The 17651-nt window shown below is 41.2% G+C and overlaps 1 protein-coding gene across 2 annotated transcripts in view; it reads right to left on the bottom strand.

The window, feature by feature from the left end:
* Positions 1-17651, bottom strand: part of LOC117348780 (ras-like protein family member 10B) — a 42004-nt gene that overhangs the window by 5581 nt on the left and 18772 nt on the right. For both annotated transcript variants that reach the window (XM_033921255.1, XM_033921254.1), the window contains exons 3-4: positions 13327-13708; positions 6523-6647 (exon numbers count right to left, since the gene is read on the bottom strand). In XM_033921255.1, the coding sequence (XP_033777146.1) occupies positions 6523-6647; positions 13327-13542 (341 nt within the window). In that variant the 5' untranslated portion in view covers positions 13543-13708. The remainder of the gene's footprint in view (positions 1-6522; positions 6648-13326; positions 13709-17651) is intronic.

Below are 17651 nucleotides of genomic sequence, written 5' to 3'. Positions count from 1 at the left end.
GAACATTCAGAAACACTCAAAACCCCATTTTTCCAACCTCCCCTGATTCCTCTCCCAGGTTGTCAGCCTGTGTACTCACTGTGACTTGACAGAAGATCTGTGCTGCAGCTTGCCTCAGCTCTCTTACAGTATCTGAATGAGAAAATTCACTGCCACAGTGCTGGGAATGCTTCTGCAAAGTTGGTCTTTGGGATGCCAGTCAGACTCCTATGCCTGACTATACCTCCACCTCTGCAGATCAATGGATGTGCACCGGGATGGGCAGAGGCAAAAAGACGCAGGTGGCACCCTGCGAGACACCGCTGAATCTCCTAAGAGTGCCCAACAGCTTGTGCTTGACGGCCCAGAGATCCAGAGAAAACTATGCAGGCTGGCTAACAGGTACCCAGTGGGATTGGCCTATCAGCTGCAGACCGGTCTGTGTATTCTCAAGCAGGCAGAGCTTTGAAATCGCTCCAAGCACCAAAATTCCCAAAAGAGCGACAAAATTACACAGAATAAAAATTAAAAAATGGGGAGAGCAGAACAAACATTCCTGCGTGCAGAAGGAAAGAACTGTAGGTTGAGCTAGAGAACCCAGTGAATTACAGCAGAGGCAGAGTGAAAAATCTGGCATGGATTCCTTCTGCAGCAGCACGTGGCTATGGAGAAATAACCCATATGTCTAGAACAGTGTTTTTCAACTCAGTCCTGGAGTACCCCGTTGCCAGTCAGATTTTCAGGATATCCACAATTAATATGCATAAACCTGATTTGCATACTGCCTCTGTTCTATGCAAATTTATTTCATGCATATTCATTGTGGATATCCTGAAAATCTGACTGGCAAGGGGGTACGCCAGGACTGAGTTGAGAAACACTGGTCTAGAATGTCTCACCTATTGCACTGGAAAGACACCAGAAAAGAATAAAAAATAAATGGAGCAGATCAGAGACGCACTGAAGGGGACAGCAGAGACCATGGAGGAGGAGGAGGAGTTGAAAAGCTGTGATCCCTATGGTTCAACATACTATTCCTACTGAACTGGAACAAGTGTTAGAGAGAATGGATTCCTAGACATTGTAAGATTAATTCAGTAGTTTTACACTTATCAATAATCCACCATGAACTCTGTAAAAATCTAATATTTAAATGTAAAAAACACACAAAAAAGAATTAAAATCACCAAGGAAAAACTTCTGTGAAAAGAGGGAGAAAAAAAAAAAAAAAATCAGTCCATAGAAGAGAAATGAAGTACGATGCTAGAACTAGGCACACACAAATATGTTGTCACTTTTGTGGGTCAGTGTACACTTATATGCACTTAAGCAGCAAAACCCCAATGAGCTATTCTGTACAGGCACATAGAAATGGCATATCACAGAATTGTAAGGAAGGCATTCCTGTGTGTACATTGTGGGAGGAACATGTGTGAAGTGGCTACTTACAAACAATATTGTAAGCCAGGAGTCCTCAAATACAATCTGAGGTCCACAACACAGGCTGATTTTCAGGATTTTCACAATGACTAAGATATCTAGTCACATTAACTGCATGCAAATCTAATCTAATCTAATCTTCGGTTTATATATCGGGCCGTCTCCCAGTGGAGCTCAACTCGGTTCACATATAATTAAGACTAGAGTACATAGCAGAAAACATAGGAGAAGGAAGAACTAATTAAAAACTAAAGTACATAAGAAAAATAACTATAATATTATCATTTCGTTAAACCATTTAAAAACTGCGAGAACAACAAAGTTTTCAGGAATTTACAAAATAATTGCCGCTGGCCTAAAAGTCTAATGGAGTCAGAAAGTTCTCTAATTCGCTGTATGTAAAACTTCTCTTGATTGTATTTACAGTTTAGTTTATTGTAAACCGCCTAGAAGTCGCAAGATTACAGGCGGGATATATGAATTAAGTTATTATTATTATTATTAAAGTTCATTCCAGATCTCTACAAACTTGTAAACAAAAGATTGACTGAGCTCCTCATGAGAAAAATCGTCATCTGAAGAGACCTGCGGCCGCTTGGACGAGTGAGAAGTGGGGGACAAAACTGGCGCTGACAGGGGGCGAACCAGAGAGAATGTTGAGGGCAAACACCATCCCTTCCCCCCCCCGAGACAGAAGCAGGATCCCTTCAGGCCTGTATTATTTGAGGTAGCATCTAACACCAGTCCCTGGACTAGTCTCCAAAGGCTCCACTCATCCAGTACTGAGAGGCAGGCTTCAGCTTGTCGTTTGCCAGTTCCAAAGCCAATTTCTGGAACTCTGAGTAACCTCTCTTCTCTGTTGTCAGTAACAAGTACTGCAATTCTGTCAACCATTTTTTATGTCCAGGAGGAGGTTTCCATCCCAATGCAGGAGTAATGGAGTTTCTGTCGTTTCTTCAAGGAATTCATCCTTCAGAGTTGCTTCTTCCTCACAGTTCTTGCACTGTGAACGTCAGAGTGAGCTTCTTGACAATGTAATTTACATCATGGCCAAGTGATTTGGCAACAGCATCAATGACAAATGTGGCACCTGTCTGGCAAATTAACATGATCTAATGCTCCGGCAACTTCAGGATGAGCAAGGATGTTCACCTTTAGCTGTTTTGACCGAGAGCTGGAACAAGGAGCTCTGCTGATTTCAAAATCAGCATCTGAATTTGAACAACTGTCAGAGTCAACTTCAGCAATATCCTTGGAATCAGTTAATCCACTAGTCAGAGGGAGAGAAGCAGAAGTTGGCTATGTAGAGCAACTGACCATTACATTTTCTGCCTCTGTTTTGGCTGCAAACTTACTAAATTGTTCTTCTCATGCTCTCTTTCTTTGCAAGTACAGTGTCAATGCCGGCTATGTTGTATGACAAAACATCTTGCCTCTGCATGATTAGAAATTGTCTGTCTTCTTATTTTCATTGTGACTTATGTATCACTGGTACCAACATCAAAAAGATGGATGAATCGTTCTCTGAAGGCTTCTTGACTAACCAGATCACGTTCATTGAATCTGTGCCAGTTCTTTTTTTAGCTTCTCATATTCATCATAAAGCTCCATTATGCGAATCCCTGAGTCCATTCACTGATATGGTATTCTTGCACACTGTCAAATTTCTAGACCTTGAACATGGCAAGATGAGCTGCTTCTTTCAAAGCAGCCTTTTTGTCAGTGTATAAGTATATCATCAATTGAAAAACATCCCCCATTGTTGGAAGATATGAACTGGACAGTTCATTACTGCCCTTCCCTAGCAGCCAGATTTCAGCAATGCTTCTAGTCTTATATATGTCTTAGTTTTTATCCTAAAATGTGACACTTTGGTTTTCATCTGCCTATTTATCACTGAACTAACTTTCTGCTTACATTCATTTTGGGCCCAAAAAACGCCATTATGTCTTATTTTCGGGGTAGATATTATTTTTTTTCCATGTACAATGATCATTTCTCCCTTCTTCTCCACCACCCCAATTCTTCCCCGTTCCTTTCTCTCCCTCACATGTGCAGCATCTTTCCTCCCCTCTCACCCATCCCCTTGTGCCTTCCCTCTGCAGCATCTTTCTATCCCTCCCTCCTATCCTCCTATGCAGCAGAACCCTTGCACTGTGCACAGCATCTTTCTATCCCTCCCTTCCTCCCATCCCTCGTGCAGTAGAACCCTTGAGCAGCCCACCCCCACTGCGCAGCCAAACCCCCGCTGACCATCTCATCCTTCCATCTCTCCCTCCCATCCAAACCCCACCGACTGCGAGACCTACATACCTCCCTCCAAAGAGCAGCATCGACAGCACTCTAAATAGGCTGCTTCGCAGCCTTCTCCCGCCGAGGCCTTCTGTGCGCCACGTTGCTGATGACATTAGTGATGCGGTAGAGGGAATTTGCTGGCAGGAGAAGGCTGCAAAGCAGCCTGTTTAGAGTGCTGCCGACACTGCTCTGTGGAGAGAGGTAGTAAGTCTCATGGTTGGCGGGGTTTGGACTGGAGGGAGAGATGGAAAGATGGGAGAGTCAGCAGGGGTTCAGCTGCATGGCGGGGGTGGAGGCAGGGGGACTGGGGGAAGCGCTGCTGCTGGTGAATCCAGGGACTAGGGCTTATTTTTGGGTTAGGTCTTATTTTCGGGGAAACACAGTAGTACCAAGTTGTTGTTATTTAAATAACAATAAAACCGTTGTTGTCAATAACAGCTGCAAAGAATAGCTGTTTAGTATCCAACCAATATTAAGTAACAGTTTCTAACCAAATTATCACATCATTATGAATAGTCAGCTACATTATGAGGATATTGTAGGACCATGAGCAACCTCTAAATGTCACAAACTACTTCACATTTTAACCATATCTTATCTACATGTGGTAGAACATATTCAGGCTTGTGGAAACATGCTCTGCTAAGGTTGAATTTTAACCATTGTCTTATGAACAACCCTAATGTATATATAATATTTATTTAGACTAAACCAGCAAATATTGTGTGGAGGCATCTTTTCATCCCTACTCTTTTTCCTGGATTGATAGGGGTCTCCCAGTTTTTAAATAAGTATCTTTCATGAACTTGTGTAAGGGTACCTTAATGCATTTATTTGGTGGTGCTTTAAAATCAGGGAGTTCAAAAAGTTCAGAACAAGGATCCTTCTCTGTTTCCATTTTGATAGGCAAAGCCTGTCCCATCTGCCTTTTAAAGCCAGTAAGAGATATACTTTCTGGCAGGAATGTGTATCATTGAGGAGGAGGGAAAAGATCAGAAGGTATACTACAGGATTATTCTGCTGAGTATTCTGGCAACTCCTCATCTGAATGGTTGGAGATATGAGTCAGACTCTTCAAAGTACTGAATGCGCATCAAGAGGAGTGTTGATTATGCGTCATACAGGTCGACGTTCTGAGGCAGGAAATAATTCCTCCACCGATGATGATGCATGCAGGTCCATGCATACTCAATGTCGAGCAGGGGTGTGCGACTCATCTTCGATTGATGCTCCGATGTATCCTTTGGATGGGCTAAAGCAAGCATGGAAGTCTTTAATGCCTATGAAGACTGTAACTGCAGTAGCCCCGAAAGCTCTCATCTGAGCATAGCCCATTTCTCCTCCTGGAGTGACAGTGCAAACACTGGAAGAGGCATGACAGGGTTGGTGTGCCTTGGAAGACCTCGATATCGAGGCACGCCTATGAGAAGACATCATCTAAATGGAAGGAGAATGGTCATCTGTGTATCAACACTTTATCATGTGTCAAAAAAGTTAACACTTGAAAAGACGCAGTGGCATACATAGAAGGGGGAAGAATATTTGTGGTTCCTAGCTTTCTTATGTTCTTCATTCTTCAATACTCAAGACAACAGATAAAGATGATGTAGAATCCTGCCTCTGCAAGGAGCCCAACGCTCAGGATGCGGCATCGATACCAGGATCATAGGAGGGTTTTTTTAAGGTTTCTGGGCTTTGAGTGACCTCTTTTGCAAACAGAAAGGGCACAGTTAATGTCCCAATGTTCAGGACCTAGACACTGGACATACTAATTATGTGGATCAAAGCCTGAGATGGTCCGATTACATCAAGAGCATTTCTTAAAGTGCTCTGTGCTGCCTTTGACATGGCGGGGGAAATGACTCGCACTAAATCAAAATGCTCAATGGCCCAGGGAGCTCGAGTAAAAAGTATCCTACAAACAATGCTCCTGGGTAAGAAAAGAGGCTCAAAGTGGCCTAAAGGCCAAAAACTGAAAAGTTGACAAAAATAACCCAAAGTTAGAATAAATAATGGAACATGATAAACACAAAGAATTTTGCCAAAAACTGAAAAAGAAGGATGTGAAAGCACATAAAAATTAGAAAAGTTTGACGTGCTGAAAACTGAAGACACAGTTTCTTAGTTCTGTGGTAAACAAAGAATTGATGATCTCGTGAGTCGATGTCAGGTGGAAAGGCACTGGCACATGCATGGTTGGGAACTGCCTAAAAAATGTAAAAAGACAGTACACTTTGTAGCTTCCGTACCAGGTTCCATGGATGACGTCACCCACATGTGAGATTATTACTGCTTGTCCTCAGAGAATTAAAGTTATATTATGATATTTTGTTCTAGTCACTACTGGATACTGGCGCTGAATGGTTTTAGAGCCAAACACCGCCATTATCTGGGTACCAGAAATATTCAGTAGCAGTACCTGGATAGTAACCTAATTAATTTAGAACAGCTGAAAATGCTCCTTTTACAGTACTGTTTCCAACTTTTTCCTCTGGAATGGCACATTGAAATGCCTTAATGGAATAAATGAGCATCCAAGATGGGGTTACATCCTTTGAATGACAGAAGAAAATCTGATATATGGACTGTTAATTCCATTAGCTCAGCACAGAGTGTCATATGGCCTAAATAACCCTGACACTGAGCTGCCCTACTAACACAATTTTGCTTAGCTTAGAAAAATTAGAATTATTAGTCCATCAATTCAATGGGAATATTATCCGGGGCCAACGCAGCTTACCTGATAACCTTAGTCAACATGAGTTTGCAGATGGACCAAGAGGACAGGACCAGAAAGCAGTTGCTCACCTTGTCTCCAGGATCTGCTGTCGTAGAGTTTTGATGTATTCAAAGCTGTCGAAGCAACAGATGTCATAAACCAAGATGTAGGCATGAGCGCTGCGGAGTCCCCTGCAACAGGTGTCTGCCCACTCCTGGAACACAGACGGGAAACCATCACTGGCAGGTACAGGGCATGTGGCACAGTTGTGGAGAGATACGAGGAGGGCTACTTAAGGTTGTGACGAAGCCTGATGCAATGACCCAGGGAGCAGTGAGCACACAGATTGAGCTGTTTTGATGACTTTAGGGACCTGCTGCTGGTAATCTGAAAATGTGGTTGTTTCCACAACTGAGCTAATTTTCTAGGACCAATATTTAAAAGCTGAGGTCCTTAATCTGTGCCTTATTTTCAGTCAATCTTAGGCAGTGGCAAACCTAGGATATTTGACACCCAGGGCCAATCTTAATACCTCCTTCCTGTTTCCAAAAAGTTATTTTTTGTAATATGAGGGTCATTTCAAAAATAATTCACACTAATTTAAAAAATTTACATGTTTTATTTTTTTCCCCAAAAAAAAGGTCGAAGTCTGGTGGACTCATGTCTGGACTGTAGGGAGCATGAGGTATAACACTTCCTAGCCGTATACGCGTAGTTTTTCAATGACGACATTCTCTATGTGCAGGCGAGCGTTGTTGTGAAGAATGAGTGGCCCAGCCAAGAGCAACTGAGGTCGGGTTTTGTGCATTTATTGCAAAAAAATCACAATAATACACTGCTGCGACACTTCTTCCACATGGAACTTTGTCTGTAATGATGACGCCTTCATGATCATAAGCAAAAATCATCATTTGTTTGACTTTTGATTGAGCTCGTCTAAATTTTTTTGGCCTTGGGGAAGATGGAGCTCTCCACTTGTCATTGAAAAACTACACGAATACGGCTGGGAGGTGTTACCTCATGCTCCCTACAGTCCAGACATGAGTCTACCAGACTTCGACCTTTTCCCAAAGTTGAAACAACCTATGCGTGGACATCATTTTGAATCTCTGGAAGAGCTTTTTTCTGCCAGTACCTGAGCCATTCAGCAACTGAATAAAAACGGTGTCTTGGATGGAATAATGAAGCTTCCCGGACGTTGGGATTTGGTCATTGCAAAGTGGGGAGACTATATTGAAGGATTGTAAAGAAATACTAGGAAAAAAAATAAAACGTAAATAAAAAAAAAAATAGTGTGCATTATTTATGAAATGACCCTCGTAACTTTCCCCACATCTCTCTCAATAACAGACTAGGGACTTTTCCTCCAAACCCTTCTTAAAACCAGCTTTGCTATCTGCTCTTACCACACCTCTGGCAATGTGTTCCAGAGCTTAAAGTATTTTCTTCTATTGGTTTTAAAAGTATTTCTCTGTAATTTCATCAAGTGACCCCTAGTCTTTGTAATTTTTGACAGCGTGAAAAAACGATCCACTTCTACCTGTTCTATTCCACTCAGGATTTTGTAGCCTTTAATCATATCTCCCCCTCAGCTGTCTCTTTTCCAAGCTGAAGCGCCTTGACCTCTTAAGTCTTTCCTCATATGAGAGGAGTTCCATCCCCTTTACACCTTAGTTGCTCTTCTTTCAACCTTTTCTAGTTCCGCTATATCTTTTTTGAGATAAGGCATCCAGAAATTAATACAATTCTCAAGGTGATATCATAACATGGAGCAATACAGAGGCATTATAACATTCTTAGTCTTGTTTACCATCCCTTTTCTAATAATTACTAGCATCTTGTCTGCTTTTTTGGCTGCCGCTGCACATTGGGTGGAAGGTTTCAGCGTATCTACACCTCAGGTAGACGGCTTCTGCTCTGGAGGTCGGGGGGGGGGGAGGGAGGGGAGGAGAGGGTGGTTTCAATAAAAGGTTGTGCACATTTTATTATAGATAGGTCCTTTTTTCCCTCAGTTCATAAAAAATAACAAATTCACTTCTATACTGCAGTAATCTCCCAGTTCAACAATCAAGAGATGTACAAGCCCAGTGTATTATAATCACATTCAGAAGAATTTGTCAAATATGTAGGTCTTTGGCATTTTTCTAAAGGAAAAATAAAAGTTGGAGTTTGTCATCAGGACAGAAAAGGGTTTATCCCATGATCCAGCATAAAAAGATAAATTCTATGGAAAAATATTTTGTATATGCAACCGTTTACAGTAGGAAATGTAAATAATCTAAAATGCTGAGAAAAACATTTTCTGTTAGTAAATTTGTGATCAATAATATAATCAGTCTTCAGTTGTCTGTGCTGTATTCCTGCTTTAAACATATCAGACTCTGATAAAAACCTGTCTTCAGTTGTCTGTGCTGTATTTTTAATTTAAATATATCAGTATGATGATGCCTACATTAAGCTCTGTTCCGATTAGTAGCTGTCTTTCAGCTTTTGTGCTATATTCCTGCTTTACATACGAGAATAAATCAAAAAATAAAGGCAAAATGCATTTAACGGCTTTAATAGAACTAACTGTGAGCAACTGAACTTATGACTTTTCCACATAGTCCCCATGCAAGACGACGCATTTGTTGTATCGTTCAACTAACTTCTGAATTCCTACAGAGAAGTTTTTCGGCTGCTCCCAAAGCCAGGTAAGCACATCTTCCTCTACTTCATCATGCTTTGTCTTTTGCTCTCTGGGTCGCAGTGATGCACCCATGTCTCGTCACCGGTGACAATTCTCTCCAGAATACTCGGAGCAACCTCCACACGCTATTGCTTGTGCAGATCTGTAAGCTGTTTGGGATCCCATCGTGTGAAGACTTTCCTATATCCCAAGCCATCATGCATTATGGCAAATGTCGATCCATAGCTTATATCCAAATTTGTAGCCAATTGAAATACGATTATCCATTGTTTTTCTCTAATTAAGGCATCTGTCAATGTGCTATTGTGTTCGTGATGTTGATGGCGACCAGAATGACCTTCGTTGGTTACACCTGTTCTTCTTGCTTTAAAGCTTTTTACGCACTCATAAACCTTTCATTGATTCATGGTGCCATGTCCATACTGAGTCAATATCTGACGATGAATTTCCACAGGTTTCACTCCCCCTGCCCAAAGAAAGCGCACTACTGCATGTTGGTCTTCGATGGTGCAATCTTTCAATGGAGCGTCCATGTTTCTGACCTCGTAGCTTCCATATGACTAAAGGCTGAGCGCTGCACTGTGCATGGATGAACTATCCAATAGGCAATGATTGAGTACCTATGTTGCATTTCGCTAGCTCTGTTCCGGTTATCGTGTAATTTAAGAATTGCCTTTAATTTTTGATTCGCCATCGTATATTAGTAAGATGCCTACATTGGGCAGTGATAAATAGGTGCTGTTTAGTGGTTTGTGTTGTATTCCTGCTTTAGCTATATCAGTAAGATGCATGTGTTTGGCCATGATAAATATCTGCTCTTCAGCTGTCAGTGTTGTTATTTCTGCTTCATACATTGGAAAATGATCTGTTTGATAACTGTTCAGTCTTTCTCAAATTCCTGGAAATACCACTTATGCAATTCAGCTCTCTCTTTCATTTGGTAAAGGTGAGTAATGGAATTTAAAACAGTGGTTAATATCAAGAAAGCTTCTATGCAAAAATTTAATACTGTTAAAATTAATTTTGGTATGTCATCAGCCTGTGATGGCGAGAAATTGTCTATGAAATTCAATGATTATATGATTAGGATCAATAGATGGATGTTTGATAATGGGTTGTGGCTAAATGAGCAGCAGGAACATCTTTGGCCTAGTCGCATTCTCATAAATGATCATCTGATTACCGTTAGTGAAGAGATCAACATGCTGAAGGTAATTCTTAATGCAAAATTATCATTTAAATCGCAAGTGCAGGCTGCATACTTTGCAATCAGAAAGTTGTTCCAACTGAAAAAACCATATCAGGTTGGGATTTCAGACAAGTCTTACCGACATTAGTGCTCTCAAAGCTTGATTACTGTAGTGGTATTTACTTGGGTCTTCCATCCACCAGCTTTACAGATTATACAAAATTCCGCGGCATGAGTCTTGACGGGAGCAGCATGATATGAACATATTACACCAATTTTAAAGAAATTACATTGGTTGCCAGTCTATTATCGGGTACAGTTTAAGATCTTGAAAATAATCCATCAAGGGATATATGACACCCTGCCAGACTATCTGACTAAATGCTTGAAAATACATAGCCCTAGTAGAGTTTTGAAATCAGAATATAGGATGCTGTTAGATGCAAGAATGAGAGATGAAATTAGGTATGTCTCTACTAGAAAGTCTTGTTTTTCAATTACGGTTCCAGCGCTATGGAATGGACTATTTGGAGCAATACGTTTTTGTAACAGTGTACTGCTATTTCTAAAATTACTTGACACATTTTTTTGTCTTAGCTTTTAGTTGTTTCTCTTGCATCCAATAAAATGTTAGAAGATGAATACAATTTTTGTTGAATATAAACAAGGCTGATTGATGGGATTGTTCACCCTCGAAAAGAAAAGGCTGCGAGGGGACATGATAGAGACTTTCAAAATATTAAAAGGTTTCGACAAAATTGAGCAAGAAACTTCGTTATTCACATTGCCAAATGTGACTCGGACAAGGGGTAATGGACTAAAACTGAGGGGCAACAGGCCCAAGACAAATATCAGGAAGTTCTGTTTCACACAGCGAGTGGTGGACGCTTGGAATGCTCTCCTGGAGGAGGTTGTGTCAGAGACCATCATTCCAGGATTCAAGGGCAAGTTGGTTGCACACCTTCTTGCAAAACACATTGAGGGATATGGTTAAACAAGGTCTTCAGCAGGGAAAACATGGACTGGCCTCCGCGTGTGCAGATCGCCGGACTGGATGAACCTGGGGTCTGATCCGGTGAAGGCATTTCTTATGTTCTTTACCATTTTACTATTTTTTCTGTTCTTCACTTGATTGTTCAGTGTTTTCCTCACCATTTGTATTCTGTAATTCGCTGACCATCCAGCCCCTTCGATGTAACATGTTAAGATTATACTGTAACCTATTATCACTGACTACTCAGTGACATCCTACCTATTCTTACCCTGTAATTCACTGTAAACCGCCTAGAAGTCGCAAAATTATGGCAGTATAGAAAAATAAACTTATTATTATTATTATGTAAGTTTTCTAATGTGATGTAAAATGTATTGTAAACTTCAACCTTTACTGTGTATGTTTACAGCTTAGGAGATAAGCGGATTTTAAAGTTCTTTAAATAAAATAAATAAGAAAGCTTCTATGCAGGAATTTAACACTGTTAAAATTGATTTTGGTATATCAGCCTGTGATGCTGCTATTTTTACTGGAATATTTCCAATGCACATCCTTAGAAAATGGATCACAGGCTGAATTTGGAACAGATTAAGGACAACTTATACCAGTGGTTCCCAAACCTGTCCTGGGGGACCCCCAGCCAGTCAGGTTTTCAAGATATCCCTAATGAATATGCATGAGAGAGATTTGCATACCTGTCACTTCCATTATATGTAAATCTCTCTCATGCATATTCATTACGGATATCTTGAAAACCTGACTGGCTGGGGGTCCCCCAGGACAGGTTTGGGAACCACTGACTTATACTGATATCATTGACAGCGATACTAGACATTAACAGGGTGGATTAGATCTAATATTTGATGCAGTGTATTTTCTCAGATTGTTGGGGCTGGAAGGGCAGAGGGTGGCAAGGAATTTATTTCAAATCATTGGAATTAGATCATTTGGGTTCCTGTGGCTCAGGCCCTTTCTGGCGCCTTTGTAAGTAAGAAACTGTTTTGATTCATATCATGCCCCGATGATTTTTTGTGTGCTTGGGGTACTGTGATTATTTGGGCAGCATTTCACAATCATTTTGCCTCAATTAGGGCTTCTTTGAGATTTAAGGGTAGAGATTGAGATGATTAGACATGGATCTGTTATAGGAGACCTGATGATCCATTAGTAATATACAAGTTTGATGTTTCTCTCCCTATTTTTTTTTATTGAAAAGATTTTCAATAATTTCTCTATTTTTTAATTGTTAATTAGAGAGATGACTTGCCTAAATGACATTATACAACATTGTTTGTTTTGCATCACTTACCCTAATCAGTTGATTGTTTTGGGTTAGTGATTGTTGTTTTATACTTCAATAAAAAGACTTCAATCTAAAATAACTGCTCGCAGGGATGGGGGTCAAATTTTTCCCCGTGTTATTCTCTATTCAGATTCTCAGTGTGTGGATGAGACGATGGAACAGGGAGAAGGGATATAGATTAATAGGAACTGAGCAACACTGTTCCAGAATGATGGCCTCCACCTTAACTAGGCTGGAACCAAGCTGCTGCTTTTAAACTAGAAACTGGGGAGAAACTAACAGTCACACAAAAGTGCACGGTTCAGAATAATATTTGAAGAACATCACCAAAAGAGGGAAGATAGGGCATGCCAATAGCGAGGTTGCAACAAAGGTGCCTTTAAAGAGCAGGCAGGTTTGAAAGATTCCAAATTATCACCATCAATTGCAGAGCCAGTTAATAAGAATAAAGAACATTATTTGAAACGTCTGCATACTTTTTTCACTTCAAAAAGGCATTCTCCTCCGATTAGAGATCACACAAAAAAACAGATGGAGTTTATAGTAACACAGTGTTATATATTAAAGAGGGCCTTGAATCAAACTAAAAGTTCTGCCGAACACAAAATACACCTTGGAATCATTAAATTAAAATTAAATTAAAAATATAAACCTATAAACATGGGCCAGTGTGGCTGCATCCCAGAGCTCTCCGCACTTAGTCTGAGCCCACACTCACCTGCAGGGTGTTAACTGGGAAGGAGGCAATGGGAGGGAAGTCCAGGATCTGCAAATCGTGGACATGACCGTTCATGACCACAGCCGGCAGGTAGACTCGGCGTGCCTTCGTGGGCACACACACCTCGCTGAACTCGTTGTAGAGGAACTGGCGGACGATGGCGCTCTTTCCAACCCCTTGCGCTCCAAGCACGGCAATCTTGAAAGTTGTCACCATGCCTTCTTGCCGCAGTTCGGTGCAACGTGGCGATTGCCTCGCTCACACGGCCCGCTGCGTCTGCGCTGACAGCAGAGTCTCTGTGCTGCATATTCCAGCGGCTGCGGGTTCAGCCACAGTCAGGAAGCATGCCCTGGCTGCCCCTCCCCCAGGGGCTTGTCAACTGCTGCAAAACCAACAAAAAAAAACATTATTTAGCATAGAAATGGTTGCTGTCTCACATGAACAGACATTCTGTAAAGGAGCACCTACATTTTGGCACTGAGTGTGGGGGGGGGGAATTCTGTATAGATCTCCCAAAGTTAGTCACTGGGTTCATCCACAGTAAAGAGCACTCAGGGTGACGTTTCCTTTACAGAACACTAGCGAATTTCACACACTATTTGGACACAAGCATTTATGCCTGCCAAAGGAAGTTAGACATGCAAATGAAGATGTAATAGTGCACCAAAATTGCGGGAATGCCCCCAACCTGCCCATACCCCCTTTAGAGTTGCGCACATTATAGAATAGGGTGTAGGCCAGATCTGCATATAATTCCCAATAACTGTCAATTAAGTGCTGGTTACTGCTAATTATTGGTTCTTATTATCAATTCATGCAGATCTTGGATCCAAGCACAAAACTGAGCACTCAACTTTGGGCAATCTATAAAAAAATTCCCCTGCTAGAAGGCACCTATTTGCAATCTATTCTATGAAAGAAAGTGGTTCTAAGTTTAGCAGCCAGAGAGCTGTGTAAACGCTCTTACAGTATTCTCTAAGCTGTGCAGATGTGTGCGCTAAGGGTGTAGCCAGAGCTCGTTTTTTGGGAGGGGTGGGAGGAAATATGGGGGTGGAGCAAGGGGGCCAAGTATAGCCTGTCAGTTCTCCTTTCCCCACCTTTGCTGGCAGGGGGAGGAGAACTTGCTCAAACCTTTAGGCATCCCCTGCCATGCATCTGGTGCCAAAAATTTTAAGAGGGCCTGAGCCCAAAGTGGGGAGCCCAGGCCCCTCTGGCTATGCCACTGGTGTGTGCCCCACCCTTCATCCACCTACAAAACATGTGCTACTGAAAATATGTGCATACATTAGCCAGAATGAACTACAGCATTGGCACACAGTCTAACTTCACGCAGCCCAAGATACCAGTCAGCTTCAGAAGGAGCTGAAGCCAAACAATATCAGCCGGATAGAACGAGAATAAAAGCAAACCACCCTCGTATTAAAGACACTTTTACTGGCCTTAGCGCATGGGAAAGACCCGCATAAGGGTGTGCTACTTTCTAAAAGGAGCTGTTAATCATTGGCACTCATCTGGGTTTACTTGCGTATCTGTCCTGTGCTCTATTCTATAACATAAGTGCCCAAATTTCATAGAATGCAACTCAATTAGAAATTAGGTACGATGTTATAGAACTTACCCCAGGTTTCACATCCAAAGTTAGGCCCAAGATCCACCCTAAGCTAGGAGTCTGGAAAGTACACTCTGGGTAGAGCACCTGCTGCAGAATACTAGTTTCAAGTTTAATATAAATTTGATTAATCGCTTATTCAAAATTCTGAGCGATGTACAAAACAATAAAATTACAAATTTCTGGGGGAAGCAAAACAAACGAATACGACTAACCCAACAAAACATATTAAACAAAAGGAAAAAAATGGGGAAAGAAATACAAGCTGCTGATAATAAATAAGACAAAAAACCCAATAGGAGGGGTAGATTAGCACAGATCTTCCCAGCACCTAACTTTAGGTGCTATTTATGGAACTCTTGTCATAATACTTTAGTGTGGCCTGTGTTAGGTGCATGTTAGCACCTACCACAGCTTAGTAAAAGGACCTCTAAGGTGCTCAAATTTAGGAACCCAGCTCTTTTTTGAATATAGGGCTCATCGTTTTCAGGGCCTTTCTGGGCTCTCTCTTCAGTTGTTTACAGGATTCATTTGCAGTTCTGCAGCACTTGTTTTTACTGGAAAATTATCTTTAGCTTCCCCATTACTCCATTCATAACTCTGTCCTCCTCGAACTGTTTTAATATAGCATTATACATTCAGTAATTGCTTATACAGTATTTAGGCATAGCGCAACTCAGAAACACTGGATCAGATTCACCCTGTCCTCTGGGTCTGTTATAATTGAGTTGTAAGCTCTTTTGAGCAGGGACCGTCTCTTGTGTGTTTAATGTACAGTGCTGCATGCATCCGGTAGCGCTACAGAAATAATAAATAGCAGTAGAAGTAGCTGATCTGGCTACGGGAGGAGAGAGGAAGTTGCCTTATGGACAGGACCTGGAAACAAATTAACTGGAAATGCATCTGCTGCAAAAAGTACTAGTATATAGCACATGCTAAAATGAAAGGCAGAAGAGACAAAACAATGCAAAAGAAAGTTTTGTGCCTGGACAGTTTTACACCCCATAAAAAAACAGGTACAGCGTGGACATTTTTTTGTTTTTTTAACAGCACCCTGTTAATCCTTCACCCCTCGTTCTAAGGAGGGGCACAAGAATAATAATAATAACACTTTATATACCGCAGGACCGTGAAGTTCTATGTGGTTTACAATGATTAAAGATGCTACAAATTGAGTAGAACGAACAAAGTTAGAAGTTAGTGACTAACAGTTCTAGAGATCAGTTGTTGTGGGAAAGGTTGCGCAGATCAGGAACAGATATGTTTTGAGGTGTCTCCTAAATTCCCCATAGTTATCAGCATGCAGAAGCAATTGTTCCAGATCTTTACCCTATAATGCTGCCTGATAAGAGAAAAGATGTTGATGATGTCTTTTAAATTCACATCCTCTAACCGGTGGAGAAACAAACTTCAAGTGTGAGTTTCTCTGTGTCTATTGGTTGAGAAAGAGAAGAGGTCAGTTATATATATATTTAGGGGCTAAACCGGATAGTACCTTGAAGCAGAAACATCCGAACTTAAACTTCGCACGTGCTTCCATCGGCAACCAGTGAAGGAGTTACATGATCGGACTTCTTCAACCCGAAAATCAGCCTGACCGCCGCATTTTGCACCAGTTGTAATCGCTGCATATTCTTCTGGGAAATTGCCGGATGGGAGATATTACAGTAATCAAGTTGGCTCAGTAGAAGGGATTGTACCAAAATTCTGAATGATGAAGCATTAAAATATGCTCTAATGGACCAAAGCTTCCAGAAAGTAAAAAAAATCCTTTCTAACCAAAGAAGGGGGCGTAGAAGTCAGGGTTAGTACCCCGAGATTGCCAAATCTAGATATTTTATCTAGTTACACATTAATCTATGAAGAGCTAGTCTGACAACACTGTTTCATTTCAGAAAGACCACTAAATGGCTCCCTGGTACCCCACTTCAGCAGCAAGCAAGAGCAGACAGACTAGAACCAGCGAGTCCCAAAGAATGCTCTCAGCCTTCTGAAACCTCCGATTCTCAGTGGTAACCTTCAGGACTGGACCAGGATTTGGGAGGCTTTGGGTGGGAGAGGTGTGAGGCTCTGCCCTCTCTTCTGGTGTATGGTTGGTGCTGCATTCTGAGCTCCAAGTTTGCCGCTGTAGCCCAAAGGCAAACTTATACGCTGCCCTTTAAAAGTTAAGGGGAAAAAAAAGTTCTTTTCCATATTCAGTTACCTATTTACTTCAGTTCTTCAATCATAGGAAATCAAGAACAATAATAAGATACTCCAGTTTGTTTCTGGTGTATATACAGAAATGAACTTAACAGAACAAGCAAAAAAAAAAAAAAAGTTTGTTAAAATCAGTTACTGTACATCAACTTTGTGTTATATAAAAAATATACATCAAGAAAGCTATAACGGGCAACCCCTCACCAAAACCATTACACCTGAAAAATAGAAAACCAATTAAAACACTTATTTGTTCCACAAATTTCCCAGGTCAGCTTGAAATCCTACCTGAATGAGTGAAAAAAAGCCTGTTTTAGCAGAGGTAGATTCTTTCACTCAACATCTCATCCTTGAATGAAGAGACTTTGCTAAGCTGGATTTCTTCTGTGTATCGAATTGCTTTCCAGAGCAATCACTGCTAAATGCAGGACAGAGCGAACACAGGTGCAGTCACAGGAGACAAACTGCCCTCCTTCTACGAGAGAACCAGTGGGCCGGCATTGTGTGTCTACTGTCT

This window comes from Geotrypetes seraphini, chromosome 15 (assembly GCF_902459505.1).
Source record: "Geotrypetes seraphini chromosome 15, aGeoSer1.1, whole genome shotgun sequence".
Classification (NCBI taxonomy): Eukaryota; Metazoa; Chordata; class Amphibia; order Gymnophiona; family Dermophiidae; genus Geotrypetes; species Geotrypetes seraphini.
Note: the sequence above shows the minus strand (reverse complement) of the source record. Positions and strands in the feature narration are given on the sequence as shown.